The 20,718-nt window shown below is 38.7% G+C and overlaps 1 protein-coding gene across 1 annotated transcript; it reads left to right on the top strand.

The window, feature by feature from the left end:
* The first annotated feature begins 475 nt into the window (after positions 1-475).
* Positions 476-1,840, top strand: LOC149162685 (uncharacterized). The gene has a single exon (XM_089435767.1). The coding sequence runs from the start codon at positions 563-565 to the stop codon at positions 1,712-1,714; it is 1,152 nt and encodes a 383-aa protein (XP_089291893.1). The 5' UTR covers positions 476-562; the 3' UTR covers positions 1,715-1,840.
* Positions 1,841-20,718: the final 18,878 nt, after the last annotated feature.

Here is a 20,718-nt window from a genome sequence, read left to right as displayed (position 1 = left end):
AGAAGCAATTAAGGAATTAATCAGAGCCCGTGTATGGTCATTAATTGAGCAGCTCAAACGAAGCAGCAATTAGGAAATTAACCAGAGACGTGTATGGTCCTTGATTGGGCACCCAAAACAGATTTCGATTTCCAATCCCATCGGGATGGATATCCAGAGATACCGCGTGCTCTGCCTCTGATCAAGCAGAACGGGATCCATTGAGCTGTTGGAGATAGTAGCATTAATTCTAATAAAACGGTTGTAATGATCTTGTGAACTGTGCCGCTAGATGGAATTACATTAAACTAGTGTAAATGATGAGTAATGGACTGCACCCACTAGGTCTTAGTGCGTTAGCCAATGGCAGTGTGAACCCGTTCAATCAGACGCCCGCGATATGGGAAAGCTGGGTGGCAACCCGCGCCCTTTGCGCCGTGTCGATCTATAAAACCCGGGCGCAGCAGCAGCCACGATGTCCTGAAAAGAAATAAAATGCAGCCCGGCTACTGGGTACTATACTAACGATACTTAGTTTACTATATACCATTTTGAGAGGCGCAAGGGAAGAGAATACTACAATATGGTAGGCGAAGGGAGCGGCGCCGAGGAAACTGGCAGAGCCCAGACACCACCCGGCCAGGTCGGGAATGGAAAGCGGAAATGCAAAGGTAAAGGCGGACCAGACAACAACAAATTCCGCTTCAGGGGAGTCCGCCAGCGTAGCTGGGGTAAATGGGTGGCAGAGATCAGAGAGCCCCGGAAGAGGGCTCGCAAATGGCTTGGAACCTTCGCCACTGCCGAAGACGCCGCCCGCGCCTATGACAGGGCCGCCTTTGCATTGTATGGATCCCGAGCTCATCTCAATCTCCGTCCACCTTCTGCTCGCCCTCCCGTTTCCTCCCAGACTACAACTCTCAGGCCCCTTCTTCCACGCCCGCCGGCCCTAAATCCTACCGCGGACACCCACCACCGTTTTGTGCTCTCCGGTTTCTCTGTTTCTCCAGCCCTTCAATTCAATGGTCTCCAGGGCGGTGCAGTTCTAGTGCCTGCAACGTCCATGCAGCATTACTCTTTGCTTGATCAGCTGACCAGAGATCGAAACCTGCAGCCTGCACCGCCTCAATCAACATTGAACTGCGAGCAAGCTTTACATGTCGCGGCAACGGTACAACCCCAGTTTGTTTTGCAGAATAATAACATAGAAGAAGTTCCTGTTCCTGTCCCTGTCCCTTTCCCGGTCCCAGTCCCAGTCCCAGCCAGTAGTCTTATGTCCTTCGAAGGGTTGCGTGTTACTGATCGAAAAAACAAGGGAAATGCTAAAAATGAGCAGCATATCATACAACAGCCCGCCGATCCCTGCAAAAGCCACAACACCAATAGCTGCCAGCCCGTCCTGGTTTCATCGAGCCCTGTGCTTATGAATCCCTGTGTTGGGAATGAATATTATAACGACACCGGTTCCTACACATTTTCACCTACAGTTGCTGCAAATCTGTCGTTATCGTTGCCTCCCACGGGTGCAAAAGAAGCAACAGTAAACCAGGCCGCGGCCTCCATGATTCCGAGGGATCAGGTACCACCATCGCCAGCCTTCATGTGGCAGTGCACTCAGGAGGACTACGAACAAGCCATGATGACGGCTAGTCTTGGGGTCATGGATACTAACAATCCCTGCTGCATGTGGGACTATGATACTCCGGATACCGATTCCTTTATGTTCGATTCAATATAGAATCGAGCGGGGTATTTTTTTTCTTTCGTTCTTTTTGGTTTTGGTTATGGTCTCCCTTTTTGTTGATCAGATTGATTAATGCAATAACAGTATAAAGATGGGGCTGCAGTAGAGTTCGTTCGATTCGTTCTGGTTATGGCTGTTTTCTTATTGATTTGCATAATGCAATCAAGAAGATAATCAAAGTAATTCCAAAACTGTATGACAGTTCGATTCCATTTTGTGATATTCAAGGTATCTACTCATATGGAAATAATATATGAATTTACGTTTTGTTTTTCTTGTTGTCTGAGCCCCACTGGTTTTACAATGGAGACTTTAAGAGGTACTGCCGTTTGTTTATAAAACTTCATTACAGTTCGAGGCATTTGGTACAGTTCATTCTTTTAAAAAAAACAAAACAATAATATAGTTAGGAAAACACTGTTTAATATATATATATATATATATATATATATATGTTTATGTTTGTCCCGTTGTTGCGTAGTAATTAGGACCACTTTTCGTGTCACCAGATAGACACTTTCCACGGAAAATATTTGATTTAGTTAGTTTCAAAGCTTTGGATTGCAATCTTGAGTGTCTCTGTTAATGCTCGAATAAAATTTCAGAAAGATTGAGATATTTTCAACCCTGATCTATGGACAAAAACAAGCACTGATCATATTTATTTGTCCATACTTTGATTCTCACTGAGTGATTCGTAGCAGCATCTTCATTAGCCTGTCGCATCAAAAGCATGCTTATGTTTTCTTATTGTGTAGCATATTTAGGTACGACTTTCTTCGTGCAGCGGGTGCATGCGCGATACATGAATTTTCTCGGGCACCCTCGTCCTGAAAATCTATAATTCTGGCAGATTTATGAGAGAAACATGTGATGAAATGCTGACAAACAATTTCGCAACTAATTCTGACTTGACTGATGAGTGCAAACCCTGCATTATTTACTTAAGCAAATCATTGTAGGCTTCATTATTTTGAACTGATAATTGCATGCATCCATTTGGCCCAACCCCTTCTGCTCTTTTTTTAGGGTTTGTAGGGTTTTAAAGGGATTAGGGTTTGAGATTCAGATTCTGATTCTGATTCAATAAATCAACATGGCCATGATCTTCATCGTTGACAGTATGGGGCAGCCGGCATCGATGATTCTATCCATTCATTCTTGTACATTCTAGCAGAACGTCTCTTCAAAACTACTGAGGCTTATCTTTGAACCCCTGCACCAAGAACCCCTAGTAGTCACAATTCATTGATTTTTTGTAGGAGATCCCCAATCACAACAAATTGCTCATGCTGTCGGTGTCTCTGTCAGCCACTCTCCTCCTGCCTCACCTCAACTACAGTTTAAAGGAGACAGGCGTGGGAGATCGAGAATAAATTCAGGGGGCCATGTCTCTTCAAAATCATCTTCTTTTCATGTCCAACAAAATTCCATTATTACTCCCGCGCACTTTCAACGTGGGTGCTCATTATTCTTATCCAAAGTGTTATCACATGAGAAGCAATTAATAAGAAGTACACCACCCATTAAACACAATGTATATAAATCCTGGCTAATAACTATTATCAGAAGAAACCAGGGTTTTGCTAATTGGTTGCTAATTGCCTACTTCAATCCAAAAGATTCATTGAACCCTGCAGAGGAATTAGGGTTTTGAAAAACAAAGCCCTAAGATGGCCAAGAACATGACGATGATCGGCGCAGAAAAACCCAAAAGAAAAAAAAATCTGTACTTTCGATCTGATACACATGCATAAGCCTCCAACCCATAACATATCAAACTCCAAGAAATGATTTTCCTAAACCTCCCAACCATAAAATATATTTTGATTATGATGGCATGCAAGATTATAAGCTTTCTTTTCATGTTTCAATTCTAAATACTGTGCTGTTTTCTTTTTTTCTTTTTTAACTGCCGCTTTTCTCTCAGTCTGTGCACTTCAGTCTTGTCAAATAATGGTTTCAGTGAATTGGATTCTTTGTCCCTCGGCTCCTTTGGAGGACATATATCTTTACTTCCTAAATCTATTGGATCTGGATTGCCAGTTATTGTCTATATTGATTTGAAATAATATTCGCAAGTAAAAGCCTAAAAAGGCCAAAAGGTTAGAAACAAATATGGCTTTTGAAACAGTGGGAAGTCTGAAAATTATATATATATGTTAGTGGATTTATTAATTGAAGTGAATATTATTTTTATTAAGTGTATTTGTTAATTGAGTTTGAAATCAGTGGGTTTATCTTTTTTATCGAATTGTAAGGCCTCCGACAAACCCCACACCAAACTGGGTTTATTTTTTAATGAAATTGAAATTATAAATCTGAAGTGGGTTTATTTTTTTTATCTAATTTTAAGGTCACTGTCAAGTTCTACATTAAATTAGTGTACGAGACAGCAATTATTTGACTGCTAAGCCTATGAAGGTATACATACTTTATTCCTTGTAGTTTTGAACCTGTGGTCTTAACCTGTGGTCTTTTAAGAGGAAGCACATTTTCTTAACAATTAAGCCCACTAAAAACTATATTAAGATATCTAAATATATTATGAATTAAAATAATAAAAAAATATATTTTATTTCCTTTCCTTATTAATCTAAATTTAATTTTAAATATTTCATAATATAAAATATATGAGAACACAAAATTTTCTAAATTATTATTCAATTACTTTTTCTACTTTAATAGCAATATCAATTGTGTCTTAAGGTATTTTTCAATTGAAATTGCTCAAATTTATCATCTTTATAAAGAGGAATGTATCAAGGAAATAATTGTGTTTGAGAACAAAGTTTAGAAATGATGGGTAGAGTGTTTAAGTTTTGGAAGTTTGAGTTTATACATAACCTTTATTGCAAAATGAATATATATGATAAGCAATTGTGTAAACTTCCATATTCAATTTTTTTCCTCTATCAAGAGGACTGTCCTAAAAGGAAAAAGATCTTTCAAATTTTTCTAAAGGACTGTCCTAAAACATAAAGATCTTTGAGAATCCCTTTTTTCTCAAGTATAATAAGTAGAGTGTCCATCCAAAATATTAGACTCTTTTTTATACACAAAATTTATATTAAAAATAAACAAAAACACATTAAATCTATTCTTCATTTTATTTAATAAATTAAATATCAATTTCAATATAAAAATAATGATGAAGTATGAGCCTAGGGTAATTTAGTTTGTAGGCATGTTGTGGCAGGTGCATGTGCATTCATTTACGTGTATCACAGTTTGGTCAAAATGAAAAACGTTTCATCATGTTCCATCAATGATCCAGTATTCTGACTAACTCGGCTGGCTTACAGTGACATACTTGAGCGCTTGGCCTGACTGTTGAATCTTTTTTTACTTACATTGTTACAGGTTAAATGTATGGCAATAATTATAAGTCTTATATTACATTTTGGGAATAGCTAGGGTTTGCAATTTTGGGCAATAGCAGAAATACACCTCTTCATGCCAATCCAGATGCGACCATGGCGGACTGGTTCAGAGCAAAGGGCATTTGAATGTGTATCTTTTGCTTGGACAGAAAGCTTGCTTTACAACCTTGATAACATCAATCTGCAATGCATAAAGAAGGAAGCAACCAAAGGCAGAGACTGCGTCGCATACTCTCTGCCCTAGAATGAATATGAATTTTTATATTTTTGAATCCTTCAGTGAATCCAAATTGTGGACGTGAATATCATCTGTTAGCGGTCAGTGGCAACACACAGACGTCAAAGTGTGGGAGGCGCCTAGCATGTGAGGCATCATCAAACGCCGTACGTATCCTGCCGCCTTCTCATATTTCGATTCCAACACTGCACTGGTAGTTCAATTTAATATTCAGATGGCACAGATTCGCACGCACTGCACTCCTGCGCCTCAGGTCACTGTGGATGGAGGGACTGCCATAAAGACAAAGCATACAGATTTTAAATGCCAAATCCCCACTTATTGAATCCTTAAAAAACTCTAGGGTCGGCTTATGTGGCCATCAACCTCAATCGCCATACCTGACATTCTTGCCCACCAACTAATAAAGCTCCTTGACCTTTTACTATACTTAAAATAGACAAATTTTATACCTGGTAAACGAGGTTAGTCGAGAATTTAGAAAATGAGATTACCAAGGTTGATTTACTTGTTCTTTTGTCCATTCTCAGAACAGAAAACGAGAATCCTTTTTATATTTTTAAGGAGGAAATAAAGGTATCAAGTCTCTATCATTGCCCATCGCCTAAACAGGAGCGTTGTGCTACCTCTATTCAAGTCAATATACTTAATTATTTGGTTGACCTCTAATTCCAAACTGGTTCACAGTATCCTGGTTGACCCATTCAGAATTGTTTATTGGTATTCTCTGCGAGAGATTTATTGTTAAATGCATCACGATCGAACATTAACGACATTAAAGATGAGACGTCCATGTTTAAACTATTCTCTGCATTTTCCATTTCAACATTAAGTTTGAGGGGTGTGCCTATTTATTTTAGGTTAATTTTTTATCAATATTATTATTTAATAATTAAAATAATGACAGAGTGGCATTTATGGTTGACGGAATAATATTTTTTAAAATAATTAAAATAATGTGGGTAAATACTTTTATTTAATAACTAAAATGATGATGTTGCCACAATGACCAATTGGTTTATGATTTTAATAAGGCTATTAATTAAGATTTTTTAATATTCTATTTTTATGATAAAAAAGATGGGCTTGAAGCATTTTGAGGTCAAGGTGAGTAGTGTGACAAATATTTTGAAAAGAATAACAAATGTGAGTGAGGGTAATCCAAGAAAAAGTGTTTTTCATCTTGAACTCTCTTAGTGTCCCAAAGGGGGAAGATTCTTTCCAAGGTGTTGGAATAGACCAACATAAGATTCTTTCCAGGGTGTTGGAATAGACCAACATATTGTTTCACTCTGAAGCTCATCAGAATTAGTTCTTATCTTTGCAATGCTCATTTTTTTCTTAGCACTCATCAAGGCAGAAAGATAATTATGGTTAGTAAGAGTGGGGTTGATTACCTCCTTATGATACCTTAGCTTGCCGTTTCTCTCTAACTCCTTATCATCCCACAACTTATCCTTACATTTGGAAGTAATATTATTTTTAATATTATCCTTATTCTCTAAGATGATTTCCTCATTTATCCCCCAATGGTCGAGTCATGACTCGGCACCCTTATGCCATCATCACTTGAGCCGGAGGTGGGGGTTTTCACTAGAGTTAGAAGCAATTTTGGGAAGCCTCTTGACTTCCATATTGTACAACTTCTTCTTTTACATCGGATACCTAAACATAGTCATGCTTTCAATGGGAGAGAAACTAGCTTCAATCAAGAGAAGAGGGTAGGGGGTATTTCCTTTAATCTTGAAGTTGTGAGTTATAAATTACTTTTGGATCATCTCAATCTTTCTCTACGATTCTTTAGATATACTACAAACCCAAACCTAACATCCATATAAAATAACACGGGTGACAAAAGTCTAGAAGAGAAAAAAAATTTACTCCAAACCCAAGGATCCTTTGACTTACAATTGTTTTCAAGTTCATAATAAACTTTCGAGCCTCCTATAATTCTTTTGTCAATGATATAGTTCCAATTGAGCTTATGGTGAATGTTAGTACCTAAATATTTGTATGAGTAAACCTTCTCCAAGTAATTGTTATCTTACATGAAATTATCATAGTTGATCATTTTGGATTTAATTATTAGGACATTACTCTTTTCGGTATTGACACTCATACCCATATTGGAGCAGTAATGATCTATAATTGAAACTTGAATGTGATATACAAATTGCAAGTGAAATTTTATATGTGTTTTGGGTAATGGACCAAGCTTTTACTTTTTTTTTAAACAAGATCAGATAGAGGATATATTACCAAAAGATGGCGTGGAGCAAGCTCCTATTACATTCGACTGTAGCGAAGATGGAAACCAAGCATTGAGAATGTGTTGGGAATGCAGTCCCTTCTCCTATGCTTGTATTCAAAATTTCATAGATTTTTGTAGCTATTCTAGAGTACTGCCTAACATATTGACTGCTAGTAAAGAAAATCTATATAACATTGATTCTCTTGTAGTTTTTCATGGTTTGTAAACTGAATGCTCCTCAGAGGGTTGTTTCTTCTTGCCATAGTGGACAGAGTTCTCACCTTCTTAGCTCATGGTGGTGGTTTTGAAGTATGCCACTCCCTCCTCTAAATGCTTGCATTTATTTTTAAGAGCCATGATCTCTTCTTTCTGAACTTCCATGTTCCTCCTCTGATAGCTATACTCCATTCTCATTTCAGACCTGATGTCTTTCAACGATTCTTGGAGTCTACTAATCATGAATTTGTTCACTTTGTGTGCTGGACATCCATCATTCCTTGCTACCTTTTCTATGGGTTTGAATCCCATTTTATTCACTTCCTTCTTTGTCCTTTTGAGCTGCTTGTTGTTCCTTTTGTTGTTCTGATTCCTGTACCTTGTGTTGCCTGAGGTGATCCTTCTACTACTATAGTTGCCTTCTAGTCTTTTGTAGTGGAAGTCTTTGTTTCTTACTGGAGAGAGTATATCTTGATGATCCTGGGGAGATGGATAACAGACAAAGAGGGATAAAACTGAGTGAGTGAAAATGAGCAGAGGGCACAGGTGCTTTCTAGTGGAGGAGTGAGAGGGATTGAGGAGTTTGTAATTTGGCATTGTGACAGGCCTAGAACTGGCTGTAAACAGATTTGGAGTGAGGACGTAGTGGAGTATAGGAGAGCAAAATTAGAATAGGAGGGCTGGGCTTTTTTGCTGACTGATGATACCGGTGTGCAAAAGAGGAGTCGGGAGGAAGCTCAGTGAGGGCAGAAATGCATGAAGCAAAGCAAAGGCGATGTGGGGCAGATGGAGCAAGTGAGTATGCCTAGGATTGGAGCTGCGAGGGATAATGCATTTCGAGTTGTGTTTAAAGAGACTGAGAGTTATCAAGTACCTATCCCTAATAGGATGGATTGTTGCGGGATTCATGCATGCTTGATCATGATTGTCTTTACTGCTAGAGCGCTTAATGTTTTTTATTTCCCTTGATTTTTCCTCTGGAGTCTCGTGACCATTTGATTGCTTTTGCAGTGATATCTTTTTGATGATCTCTTGTTGTCTTTTTGTTTATTTTTTTTTGGGAATGTTCGTTGTTTCTTTTTTTTGAAAAGATTCATGCTTCTTGAAATATGGGTGGACTTATGGAACAGAGGTGTAATATATTTCTTTGTTTTCCCGTGTGCTCCCTTCAACTCTTTTAACTGCTTGGTTTGCATAATGATCTGCTTGTTGATTGTGAGTTCTTAGTATATGTCTAAAAATCACATCTCTTGAGCCTTCTGAATTCTTCCTGATCCTCTTGTATACTCTATTAATGAATTCATTTCTAGGATGTCTTGAGCCATTGCCTCTATTATTATGGTTGAATCTCCTATTATGATAGGGTCTTGAATCAATCTTTTTTTAATTGTTATCATTCCCATTAGAGGACTATAAGCTTCAGCCTTATTGTTTGAAACTTCTCCAAGTCCCCATTCATACGTAACAATTTCTTTCCCATTCGGATCGAGGATGATTCCTCCTGCCCCTACTTTCCCGGGATTATGTTTTGAAGCCCCATCAAAGTAAAGACAATGTCTTTTTTTATTTTTTTCCATGTTGTGAATTCTTCTTCACTCAGCGTAATTTTCTAGCTATGTTCTGGAGGTTTTTTCTTCTGTCCAGTTTGACCATTGTTATTATTTATGGATTTATTGAGCCAATCTTTCTCTTCTTGTTGAAGAGTGTTGTAGTCTGTTGTTGTTGTTCCTTTTACATTTAGGATTTTAGAAGTTAAACCCCATGTTTTGGAGAGAATTTTCCCTATTGTTGGGGTCTGGCTTTTGAAAATGTTTTTGTTTCTCGTCAACGAGCGTTGCCAACATAATATTGCTGGGATGCATTTCTAGATCCTCTATATTGTCACTTTCTTCTTTGTTGTATATGAGTAAGCCTTCTCCCAAGCTTGGAAAAATTCCAGCAAAGGCTTTGCGAAATTTAGATTGATTTCAAGAGGACTTGTGAGCTGTTGCCAGCACTCTTTGGCTAAAATGCAATCCTGGAATAAATGTTGTATGGTTTCTTCTACTTGCAAGCACATTGGACATCTAGAAGGACCTTGGAAGCCCTTTTTTTTTTAAGTTTTCACTGGTTAAGATCCTTCCTTTTAAGAGTGTCCAGGTGAAAATTTTGATCTTAGGTAAACTTTTAGACTTCCAAACTGTCTTCCAAAGACCCCAATCTTGACGGTTTGGTTGATCTTGTAAAATTTTGTATCCAGTCTTGACTATGTATCTTCTTCCACTTGGGTCCTAATGGAAGTCATCTTCTTCATCATAGCTTATGGGTGTTGCCCCCTTAAGGAGTTGTCTTAATTTGACCCATCGCACTTTCAGATTTGTAGGGATTGTTGTATTTTTCCATTCTTGCCAATCTCTCTGATTCCAAATAGATATTGAGTGTAGAGTATTAATACCTTTTTCTCTCATCCATTTTTAAATGCCCTCAAGTTTTGAGTGAGTTTTTAAAGGTTCTTCCCCCATAATTCTATCATCCCAAATCGAAATTGTTTTTCTGTTGCCTGGGATTTTAGAAATATGATTGCTAATTAGAGGGATTGTCTTCTTCACGAGCTTCCAGCCTTGAGTGCACACTCTGTTGGGATATTTTCATTCAAAAAACTTCTTCTAGAGTTGTCCATGTATTTTGAGGCGAGAGTTTTTTTCCACTAGGTCTCTTTTCCTGTGATCAGTATCCATATTATTTTCATTCCCAGGGCAACATTCATGAGGCTAGCTAGTCGTATTGATAAGCCTCCTTGTTCATATGGTAGTACTACTTTTTCCTACCTGACCAAACTAATTTTTTTGTTTTCTTGTTTCCCTCCCTGCCATAGAAAGCCTCTTATAATTAACTCCATTTGTTTGTGAGCACTTGCTGGAGCCAAGATTATTGCATATTGATAGATTGGGAGCGCTGCAAGAAGTTCTTTTATTAATATCACCCTCCCTGCCATGGTTAACCACATCATCCCCCAGCTCTAGATTTTGTTTTTCATTTTTTCAATCTATTTGGTCCATAGTTATGCCTTCATTTTTTCTTTGGAGATGGGCAGTCCTAAATAAAAAATGTGAGTCCATTTTTCTTGTGTGGGGATGTCTAGGATTTGTGAAATCCTTTGCATGATTCTGGGAGGAGTGTTCGAGCCATATATTCTGCATTTTGTGTTGTTTAAGAGCCCACTTGAAACCTGTAGAAAATCATCAAGTATTATTTTGAATCTTCTTGCAATTATTGTAGAGGCCCCTCCCAACAATAGGGTGTCATCCGCAAACAAGGAGTGGTTTATGGTCTTTACTCATCTTGTTATTTGAAGCCTAGTAATATTTCTTTATTTTCTTTATTTTTCCAATGTTCTGCTTAGAGTTTCAACCATTATAATATATAGGAAAGGGGAGAGTGGACATCCTTATCTAAGGCCTCTTGTGCTTTGAAAACATTTGATGGGCCTTCCATTTATGAGAGGTGCAATCCATGGAGTTGTGATGTAAGCTTGAATGACCTCTATTATTTCTTTAAAGAATCCTAGTTTTTTTAGCACTGCCACTAGATATTGGAGGCTGACCTGTCAAATGCGTTTGCCATATCTAGATTGATAATGATTCATTTCTCTTTTCTTTGCATGTTGGAGTGTAAGGCTTCTTGTACAATAATTACATTGTCTATGATTTGCTTGCTAGGCACAAAACCTCCATGGTTTTTAGATATTATTGTCAGAAGTACTTCTTTGATTCTATTTGAAATTATTTTGGTGATGATCTTGTAGGATGAATTGCAAAGGGAAATGGGACGAAATTTATTGAAAGTGGAGGGGTTGGATTCTTTTGGGACTAGTGCAAGATAGGAAGATTTTGTGTTGCTTCCTATTTTTTTTTAACTTTTTTCACCATTATTAAGAAATCCTTTCTTATTATATTCCAATGAAATTTGTAGAAAGCTATAGTAAAACCATCTAGCCCTAGGGCTTTATCTGGATGTAGGCTCCATATGGCCACCACTACCTCTTCTTCTGTTATCTCTTTGCATATTTCTGAGATTTTCTCTTTTTTTTTTTTTGTATGATGAAGGAAGCTTTCATAATCAACTACCTCTTCACTAGTTGAAAGTAGATTTTTAAAATGCGTGTGGGCTACTTTTTTAAGATCCTCTGTGCCTTTCACCTCTTGTCCGTCAACTTAAATTTTGTCTATCTGATTTCTTGCTTTTCTTATTTTAATGGTGTTGTGAAAGAAGGTTGTATTTTCATCCCCTACGTCGAGCCAAAGGCTTCTGGATTTCAATCTTGCCTCTTCTTACTCTTTCCTATTTTCCATGTATATTTCCCAAAAAATCTCCTTCTCTCTTAAATAATGTTGCTTTTCCTCCTCTTTATTTTCTTTTTCAGTTTGTATGTTGTCCATTTTATTTTGCAGCTCTATTTTCCTTTCTTTTTTATTTATTTCATTTGCTCTTGCCCATTCCTTAAGCTTAGCTCTTAAATTTTTTAATTTTGTTTCCCAAATATATTGGGGTGATCCCAAGATTCTTGGTGCCCATGTTTCCCTGATTAGATTTCTGAATTCTGCATTGCTGTCCCATATTGAGCTATATCTAAATGGAAGGGGTCCTTGGTTTTCCATTTTGTCCATCATTATTGCCACCGGCTTGTGACCAGATGTTGTGGTGTGAAGGATTTTTTATTTAATTGAGCTGTAAACTGCTGCTATGTTTTCTTGAATCAGAATTCTATCCAACATTTCTTTTATCTTATTTTTTCCCACTCTTTTGTTGCTCCAGGTATATTTTCCATTGTTTGGAGGAATATCTATTAAGTTGTGTTGCTCCATTATTGTTTCCAAAGTGTCCCTGGATGGGTCTGTATGATATATCCCTCCAAAGTTCTCTTCTATACTTCTCACCAAATTTAAATCCCCTCCAAGGATTATTTTTCCAGTTTGTATTTCATTTAGTGCTTCCTTTGTTATGTTCCAACATTGCTCTTTTTCCCTGTAATGATTGGGAGCATATATATTTATGAAACTATACTTCTCTTTTGTGCTTGTTTTCTTTAGATCTGTTTGTATCTAGTGCTGATCCTTCTTTTGTTGTATCATTTCCCAGTGCCCTTTTTTCCATATCGTGCATATTCCACTTGAAGCTCCTATAGCCTGTATTGCTTCCCCTTCATAATTTTTGAATTTTTTTTAATTATTTTTTCAGTTTCTTAACTATTCGTTTTGATATCCTGAATCATAAAAATGTGTGGATTTTCTTTTGCCAAAATGTCTCTTGCAACATTTTCTTTGAAGGATGATCCCAATCCTCGACAATTCCAGGAGACCACAATCATTATTTATTTGTTGGTTGGTGCAAGGGACCTTTCCCTCTCTATTGGCTTTTGTCATTGTTTCCTAAACTTTTTCCCAAAAAGGAGTCCATTGGTTGTTTCTTACCTGGTGCCATTTTCTTTGCTATATCTTCATCCCTCAGCTCTTTGTTAGACTTCCTTCCTGCTTCTTTTTTTTTATGATGAGTAGTTTGTAGAGATTCCTTTGATTGATTTGTTGTTATAATTCTTTCAACTGAAAGAGGAGGTGGAGATCATATGTTTGAGAGTGGAGGGGATGCGGGGGAGTTGTGGGGATGGGGAGGGGATCTAAGGGATGGAGGGGTTGTGAGGTCCAATGGCCCAAAAGGATTTAGGCTAATAAGAGAGAGGTGTTTTCTTCTTTTGGAGATGGAGGGAGGGGGTCGAGGGAGACAAGGGGCTGCGATGAAGAGTGAGGGGGTTGCTTATTGGATGTCTTATTCCCTTTAGCCTGCTCCCCTTTGTTTTCTGGGTCTTCTGCATTTTAATTTTCATTTTTTTATTATTTTTTTTGTACATCTATTACCAAAATGACCGTATTCGTGACATACTTTGCATTTAAAATGGATTTTCTCGTAATCTAGCTGTTGAATGTACATCCATTGATCCAATTTGATTTTGATTGCCTCCAAAAACCCTCTCCCTAGATCCACTTCTACGCAGATTCTAGCACATGCATGCATATTTTCCTTTGGTTTGCATCTATATATGTATTTCCCAACTACATTTCCGATAGCTTTAACTGAATCATCTCCCCAGCAGTGTAGGGGAGGCTGCAACAGCCTGACCCGGACTGGGATAGTGTTGGGCACATCCATTTCTGGACCAAAATTTGGTGTCCATCTATTCATATACAGTCCTCTTCTATCCATGAAGTATGGGCCATTCCTAAATATCAGATCACGATCCTCCTTGGTTTGGAAATGGAAGGTGTAGGATCCTCTTCCACAAAACCTGATTGATATTTGCCCATTTATCATTGCAGTCCAGTTCCTTTGAACCCATTTCTACACCGTATTGGGTGAGGGCCATAACCCAGTAAACTACCCAACTAATCCATGTTCAACAAGGGATAAAGTTGCTCTACGAGGGAGAGCAGGGGGGAGGGATATTTTGGGGATGTCTTCCAATCTTTTAATGAACTTGGTTATTCTCTGTTGATTTTTGGTCTGACCCATTGCAAAAATGAGGGAGGTGAATGCTTTTGCAGTTTCTTCAGTTTCCTGGTGGCGATCTGGGAGAGGATCTCCATCCTTTGGAGGATCCATTAGTCCAAGGCCTCAATAGCAGGAGGTCGCTGAGGAGCAGTTGTGATTTACATTCTTCTGGCTAGGGTTGGCTATGTAGCTTAGCGCTCAGTAGTGGCAACGTGATTCTTCCCCAAACAAAATAACATTTTTCATAAATATAATTTGGGTAATGGATCAAGTTACTAAACACATAAACAAGTGGTTTTTAAACACAATTAATAGCCAAAACAAAGACAAAACACCATATCAAAAACACATAGCAACAAACATGATAAAGGAGTTCACCCCTCTCCTCGGCTACATCTCCTCGTTCAACTTCTAATGCAGGGTCTCTTTTATTAAGTGCTAAAATTTGTGTTTTCATGGACTTAAAATGCTCAAAATGTAATAAAACTGTCTCCAATGGATCTAAAACTATCAAAAACCCCCATCTAGGTTCTTTCTGCACCTCATTTGGCCAAACATTGAGAAAGTTATGCATGTTACAAGTTTTTTCCAAATTCCATAGCTAACCATCCTCCAATTTGACCCAAACTTGTCTTCAGCACCCCAAACCTAGAAATGGAAAGAAAACCTGGCCTACAATCTCACCTGATGGGTGAAATTGTCGAACAATTAAACTTTCCTCTAACACCCAGTTTCCAAAAATTAAGATCGTATGGGGGCACGTGCCAACGAGTTGCCACTAACCACTCATCCTCATTGGTCGGCCCCTAATGAAAATGCACATGATCATATCACTCCCGATAAAATTGGGCTACTTCACTTGATTTCTGCATTGTATTCTATAATCTGGGTGCTCCCTTTCTATTGGCGTTGTGGTCACATAACAGGCCATGAGGCCAAGGGCTAACCCCCCTCCTCTCCTTCATGCACCTAGTCATATACAAGGTCATGTGACCCTGGGGATGACACCCAAGGGTTGGCCCCTTTACAAATATTCATTGACGGTTATTTTCAATGACGTTTTGCATAGTTTTTTTTACGATGGCGTTGGGGCTAAGACCTGGCCCAGAGTCTTGTCGCTTGATCGTCATGAGCATGGTGGCCAGGGTTGGGACTTAGCCCCAACCCTACCCCAAAATGTGCCAACAATAACCTTTAAGTAAAAGCTGCATGTTATACTAGTTAAGATACATTAGTTCAAATCCAGTGGGAAGCTTCGCTCAATCCCAAATTTTTAATGCCATGTCTAGAGGCCACGTGGCAGCTAGTCATTGGCCCACGTGGCCCTCCTTCATTAGTCCACATAAACAAACCTACAGCCAATGAAATCGTCTCATTGAAAAACCAATTAACAAGAGACACTTGTCAACAAACTATTGGCCTTAATTTTACATAGTCAAATGCCTAGTCACCTTCATAGTCAGTGTATGGACTACTGACTGGGTGTACCTACAACCTAATTACAAAATTTTAGTTGTTTGGAAATTCGATCAGAACATGATATCGAGAGCATACAATATCAGTTCTAAGTGAAACAAGTTGCGTTGGATTCAGGTCGCCGAGATCTACACACTGGTATTGTTAGACCTATTGGCATGTGGCCCGAAATGGATCCAAATATGTTCCCTAAGTCGTCAAAAGCTAGTAAGATCATCCAAAAGATCAAAACAATCGCATTCCAAGATCCCTTAGAATGGCTAAAAAACACTATCGGGAAGCAAAAACCAGAGAAAATCGTGAAAAAACAGAGTATTGTAGGCGTGAGTAATGAATGCATAGTAGCCATCAGATCTGGCCGATCAATGGTCTAGATCTGATTGACGGATCGTAATCGCCACAAGAAATCAGCGATATCAACGCTGACTATATGGAATTGGCGATGGCAATCAACAGAGTCAACGTGGACCATCGGTCAAGCGCGCAAATCAACGGTCAATGTTGCATCATAGGTTCGCTATCAGAGATTACAAAGAATGCTTGCAAATGGCCCAGGGCATGAGCGACATCTGATTGCAATCAGATCGCATCACTATATCGCATCCGAGCAACACCATGGAGCGGGGCCTATGCACATGTATATGTGCGGTGCGATTAGCCAGACCCAATGGCTGTATAAATATTATTGCATAGACATTGAGATCCGTCAAACACCATTTTTAATGTATTTTTACAGTTTTCATTTACTAAATGAAAGGCAAAGGATGAATCATCGATGCGATAAGCCAGACCCGAAAGGGTTCCTTAAAGCCATTATATACTATTTAAGATTCACCATAGGCCATTTTTACGTTATTTTCACGGTTTTTTAACAAATTTCAAAATACAAAGGGAAGCCTGGGAACAGGCCATTAGTGACTTGCGATAGTGATTGAGGGCTTTCCCGATAGAGGAATAAACCATGTTTAAGGACTTTTGAAGTCCAGAATGAACAGAGCATGGCAGGATTTCACAATGTTGCAGCGTTTTCCATCTAAAATAGAAAAAAATCATTTCGTATTCGAAAGGATGTCAAAAGCCCGAAGAACCATTCCTTCACAAAACAGAGGCCGGGAGACAGATGGCTAGAAAGGGAAAAAGGGCCACAGCATGCTGCAGCCCACAATAGAAGTGATCATGGAGCATCACTAGCACAAGCGAGCTCCTTGGCAGCGCAACAATTACCAGAATGTGGTTACTCTGCTATTAGAAAAGAAACCTACAAGCTCATGCGTGCCTAGTCATGGCATCAAACAGTTAAAATGACAGAGGGATAGATTAAGACCTCTCGAGCTTCAGAAGGCTCAAGAGCATTGTAAAAGGCCTATAAATATTTGAAAGTTCAGAGTAACAAAGGTTCAACTTTTGGAGACTGTGGAGACTCTACTCTTCTAGCTTCTCATCTTCATTCCCGCAATATAAGCTTCTTTTGTTGTTACATGTTCAATTCCCATTTTCTCTTCTATTCTATGCTTGCACTTGAATAGGTGACTCGTGTTTTATTCTGTGTCTAATGCCAAATAACTGTCATCTTATCTCTACATTGATAAATTAGATTTGCAAGCTTTATTTTCTTTCTATAGCTAGCCATTCATATGTGTTTATGTATGCATCTGCTGGTACAGTCAGTGTTCTCCATTTATCCATTGAATCTATAAACTATTGATCATTAGTGGTCTAAAGCCTTGTAAAGATGAGGTGTTCATGCATGTCTTGAGTGAAAATAGAGTTGAAACAGTCATCTGACTTGATCCAAATGATCATTCACTCCAATAGTTTAGAGAACAATATTGAAGATTATATGTTACCAGACATCTCTGAGCTACAACCTAGGGGAGCTTCCTGGAGTGATACCATAATTGGCATCATTGCCAGGGAGAGGAAACTGAAGCTCAGCTTCCCTGGGAGACAACACAGATCCAACTTTGACGATAGACAAAGTTTGGTCACTTTTTCGGTTGTAATCATCTATCTGGTGACTCTACTGGAGGATGAACCTCTTGGCAACTCCACTTCATAGTTCTGCCTCAGTCTGTGAGGCATACTCAGAGAAATCCTCAAAAGCCACAAGTTGACCCAGTATCTGACCCTGAAAAAATTATCAAAGAAAGAAAGGAATTGCAAAAAGGAGCATCAGGTTTAGGTAGCTCTAAACAATATTCTATACCTCGTCAAGAAAATCATGTAATAGAACAAATACACGTTGAGAGTATAGTCTCTGTTACTAGCAGTGAAGAAAAATCTCAGAGATTCATAAAGCTTCTTATTCTTTACATTCTCATTTCATTGCAAGCCCAAACGAAACCTCTCCTCCTATCCATCATACTCCTTTAGTCCTATCAGTCACCCCTTAACCCTCTATCATTCAGACTTCTAGTACCCTTATATCCACCACAGCTATGGCAAGACCACAAGCACCTACCAAAATGGAAAGAATCATAGCTGCTAGGTATGGACCTCTAGTACTGCCTACTCCTTTAAATGCCATGCCTACTAGAGAATATCGAAAGTATAGGCCTAAGTTCACTGGGACTAAAGGTGTTATAGCTGAAGAACATCTTGAATCGTTCTATAGCTATGCTGATAACCTAGACATTAGTGAAGATGATGTGTGGAAGAGAGTATTTGTCCAAAGCCTAGAAAGAGAGGCTAAAAAATGGTTCAGAGAACTAACCCCAAGGTCTATAGTAGATATTGAGGCTTTAGATGATGCATTCCTAAAGCATTGGGGGGAAAGAAGGATCTACTCTACTACCACACCAAGTTTGGGAACTTAAAGAGGGAAAATGGTGAGTTGTTGTCTAATTTCAATAAGAGATTTAACCGCATGTATAGCAAAATACAGCTGAAGTAAAACCCACCACTACCTCTGCTAAACTCACCTATGCTAGTGCCTTTGATTCTAACTTCTGTCTACTGTTGAGGGAGAGGCAATGTGATACTTTGGCTAATATGCAGGATGAAGCCTTGGAAGGAGAATCAAGCATCATGGTTGTAGAAAAGCTCAAGCGGAATGTTGATAGAATGAGACAGAGGGGCGAATCTTCATCATATTCAGATCCCATGATAGATAAAATGACTAAGATGATAGAATCTTTAGCCTCTTAAATCTCCAAATTAAAGTTTGAGAAGCACCTTGGGAAAGGAAGAGTTCCTAATACCTTTGCTCTTAGAAATCTAAATCCAAATCCATATAGAAGAGCTAATGAGCAATTGCAGATTTTGCAAAGAAGCAAAGATGCCAATGAAGACCAAAGGGTGAAGACCTCTTTCCAGAATGTAGTCATGGAAGAAGAACAATTTGAAGAAGATGATGAGATCCATTGTCTGGAAGACAAAGGCAGTGCCTCCTTTTTTACCTCAGCTGCCTATGAAAAGTCATTATTCAATGACCAGATTAACCAAGAATGGGATGGTGAAGTTGTTCTGCAAACTGAAGATTAGCACAGATATAATCTAAGGTCGAAGATGAATAATGCCAAGGAAACTCCTATTCAAAGATTTGATGTCCCTGCATTACAACAAGCTAATAAGCAGAAGCGACTGACAGTTGATCCCATCATCCTCAAAGCTCAAGCCCATGAGGTACGAGGCCTTCACAAGTCTCCTTCTCCTTTCAGTTTTCAATCAGAAATTCAGAAGCTAAGAATACGGTTATCGGGAAATCTAGTGTCCACTCGGAGCTGCTAGTCCCACTAAGACTGGTAGCTATCTTAGAAACAAACAAACTAAAACAACTTTCATTTTCCTTTATGAGAAGTAGATAAGAGAGGAATGAAGGACACCAACCTCAGTCTTGCGCTTGGTTCCTTGCTCGGTTCCTCTCCCTTCTGATAGATCCTTGCCGCTTCTCCTTCATCTACCCAGCTTCAAAGAGCACCTGTGGAATCAAAACAGCATAATACTATCGAAGACGAGAGATCTACAATCATAAACAATATAGGACCAAATATATATTGACCACAGAAAAGCATATATCATCAAACATACAAGAATGTGGAGGAAAACTTGAATAGCTTTATTAATATCAAGAATAGCAAAGAGGATTACAACCAATTGTTCTGACCCAGCATCATCCTCCAGCATGAAAGCCCTTCTTTCACCTCATGAAAAGCTTAGATCACCAAACACTATGATATTCCACCAAGAAACCAACAGCACTTCCTTACAAGATACAAAATTCCAGCCTTTGGATCTCTGGGATGAGGGATCCATATATAGATGATTGCAGGGGGGTGAGTCAGCTTTTGGGATTTTGATTAGTGTCCTATCTCTGATAGTTATTGATTCCACTTGGAGGTTGATGATCTCCTACTCATCCCTGGGCGAATTCAGAGAGGCAAGTCTCATAGGAAAAGTTTCTAGAAGATTCTATGATCATCCACCTCGCAAACTATCTCTGCCATTTGTCCACTCTCACCCATCGCACCCTACAGAAGGGATTTACATTATGCATCACACCCTTTTCACTGGGCAAGTGAGATGCATCGCACCCTCTACACTGGGCAGTCTGTATGGTCCAGTTTTGACCAGTTCTGAGCAGATTCCTATGGAGAACTTCTGGGAGATGATGTAATCAGCTGACCTTGTTCTTTTAGGGTATGGAACAACACTTTTAGGGACTTAGGAGCCCTTGGTTTATGGACATGTTTGATTGGGGTAGCAATGCCCAAAAATGCCTATAACATTTGCCCCCTAAAGCATGAGGTCGTTAATCTTGTGATGTCGAGTGCAATGCTTTATCATGAGGATCCAAAGTTTTTTCGAGCTAGAAGGCGACTTGTAATAAGATACAATACAATACATTATCTTCATAATATTTTTCATGATCTAGCTGAGGCGGGCATTCCCATGCTCAGATTTATAAATTCAT

The sequence above is a fragment of the Pinus tabuliformis genome, chromosome 5_2 (genome assembly GCF_031772625.1).
Source record: "Pinus tabuliformis cultivar Carrire ecotype Pingquan chromosome 5_2, CPIR1, whole genome shotgun sequence".
In the NCBI taxonomy this organism is placed as follows: Eukaryota; Viridiplantae; Streptophyta; class Pinopsida; order Pinales; family Pinaceae; genus Pinus; species Pinus tabuliformis.
This window is presented reverse-complemented; position numbering and strand designations above follow the sequence as displayed.

Excerpts from the sequence above, each read along its gene's own strand:
- LOC149162685 (XM_089435767.1), top strand. The coding sequence starts at position 563 with ATGGTAGGCGAAGGGAGCGGCGCCGAGGAAACTGGCAGAGCCCAGACA.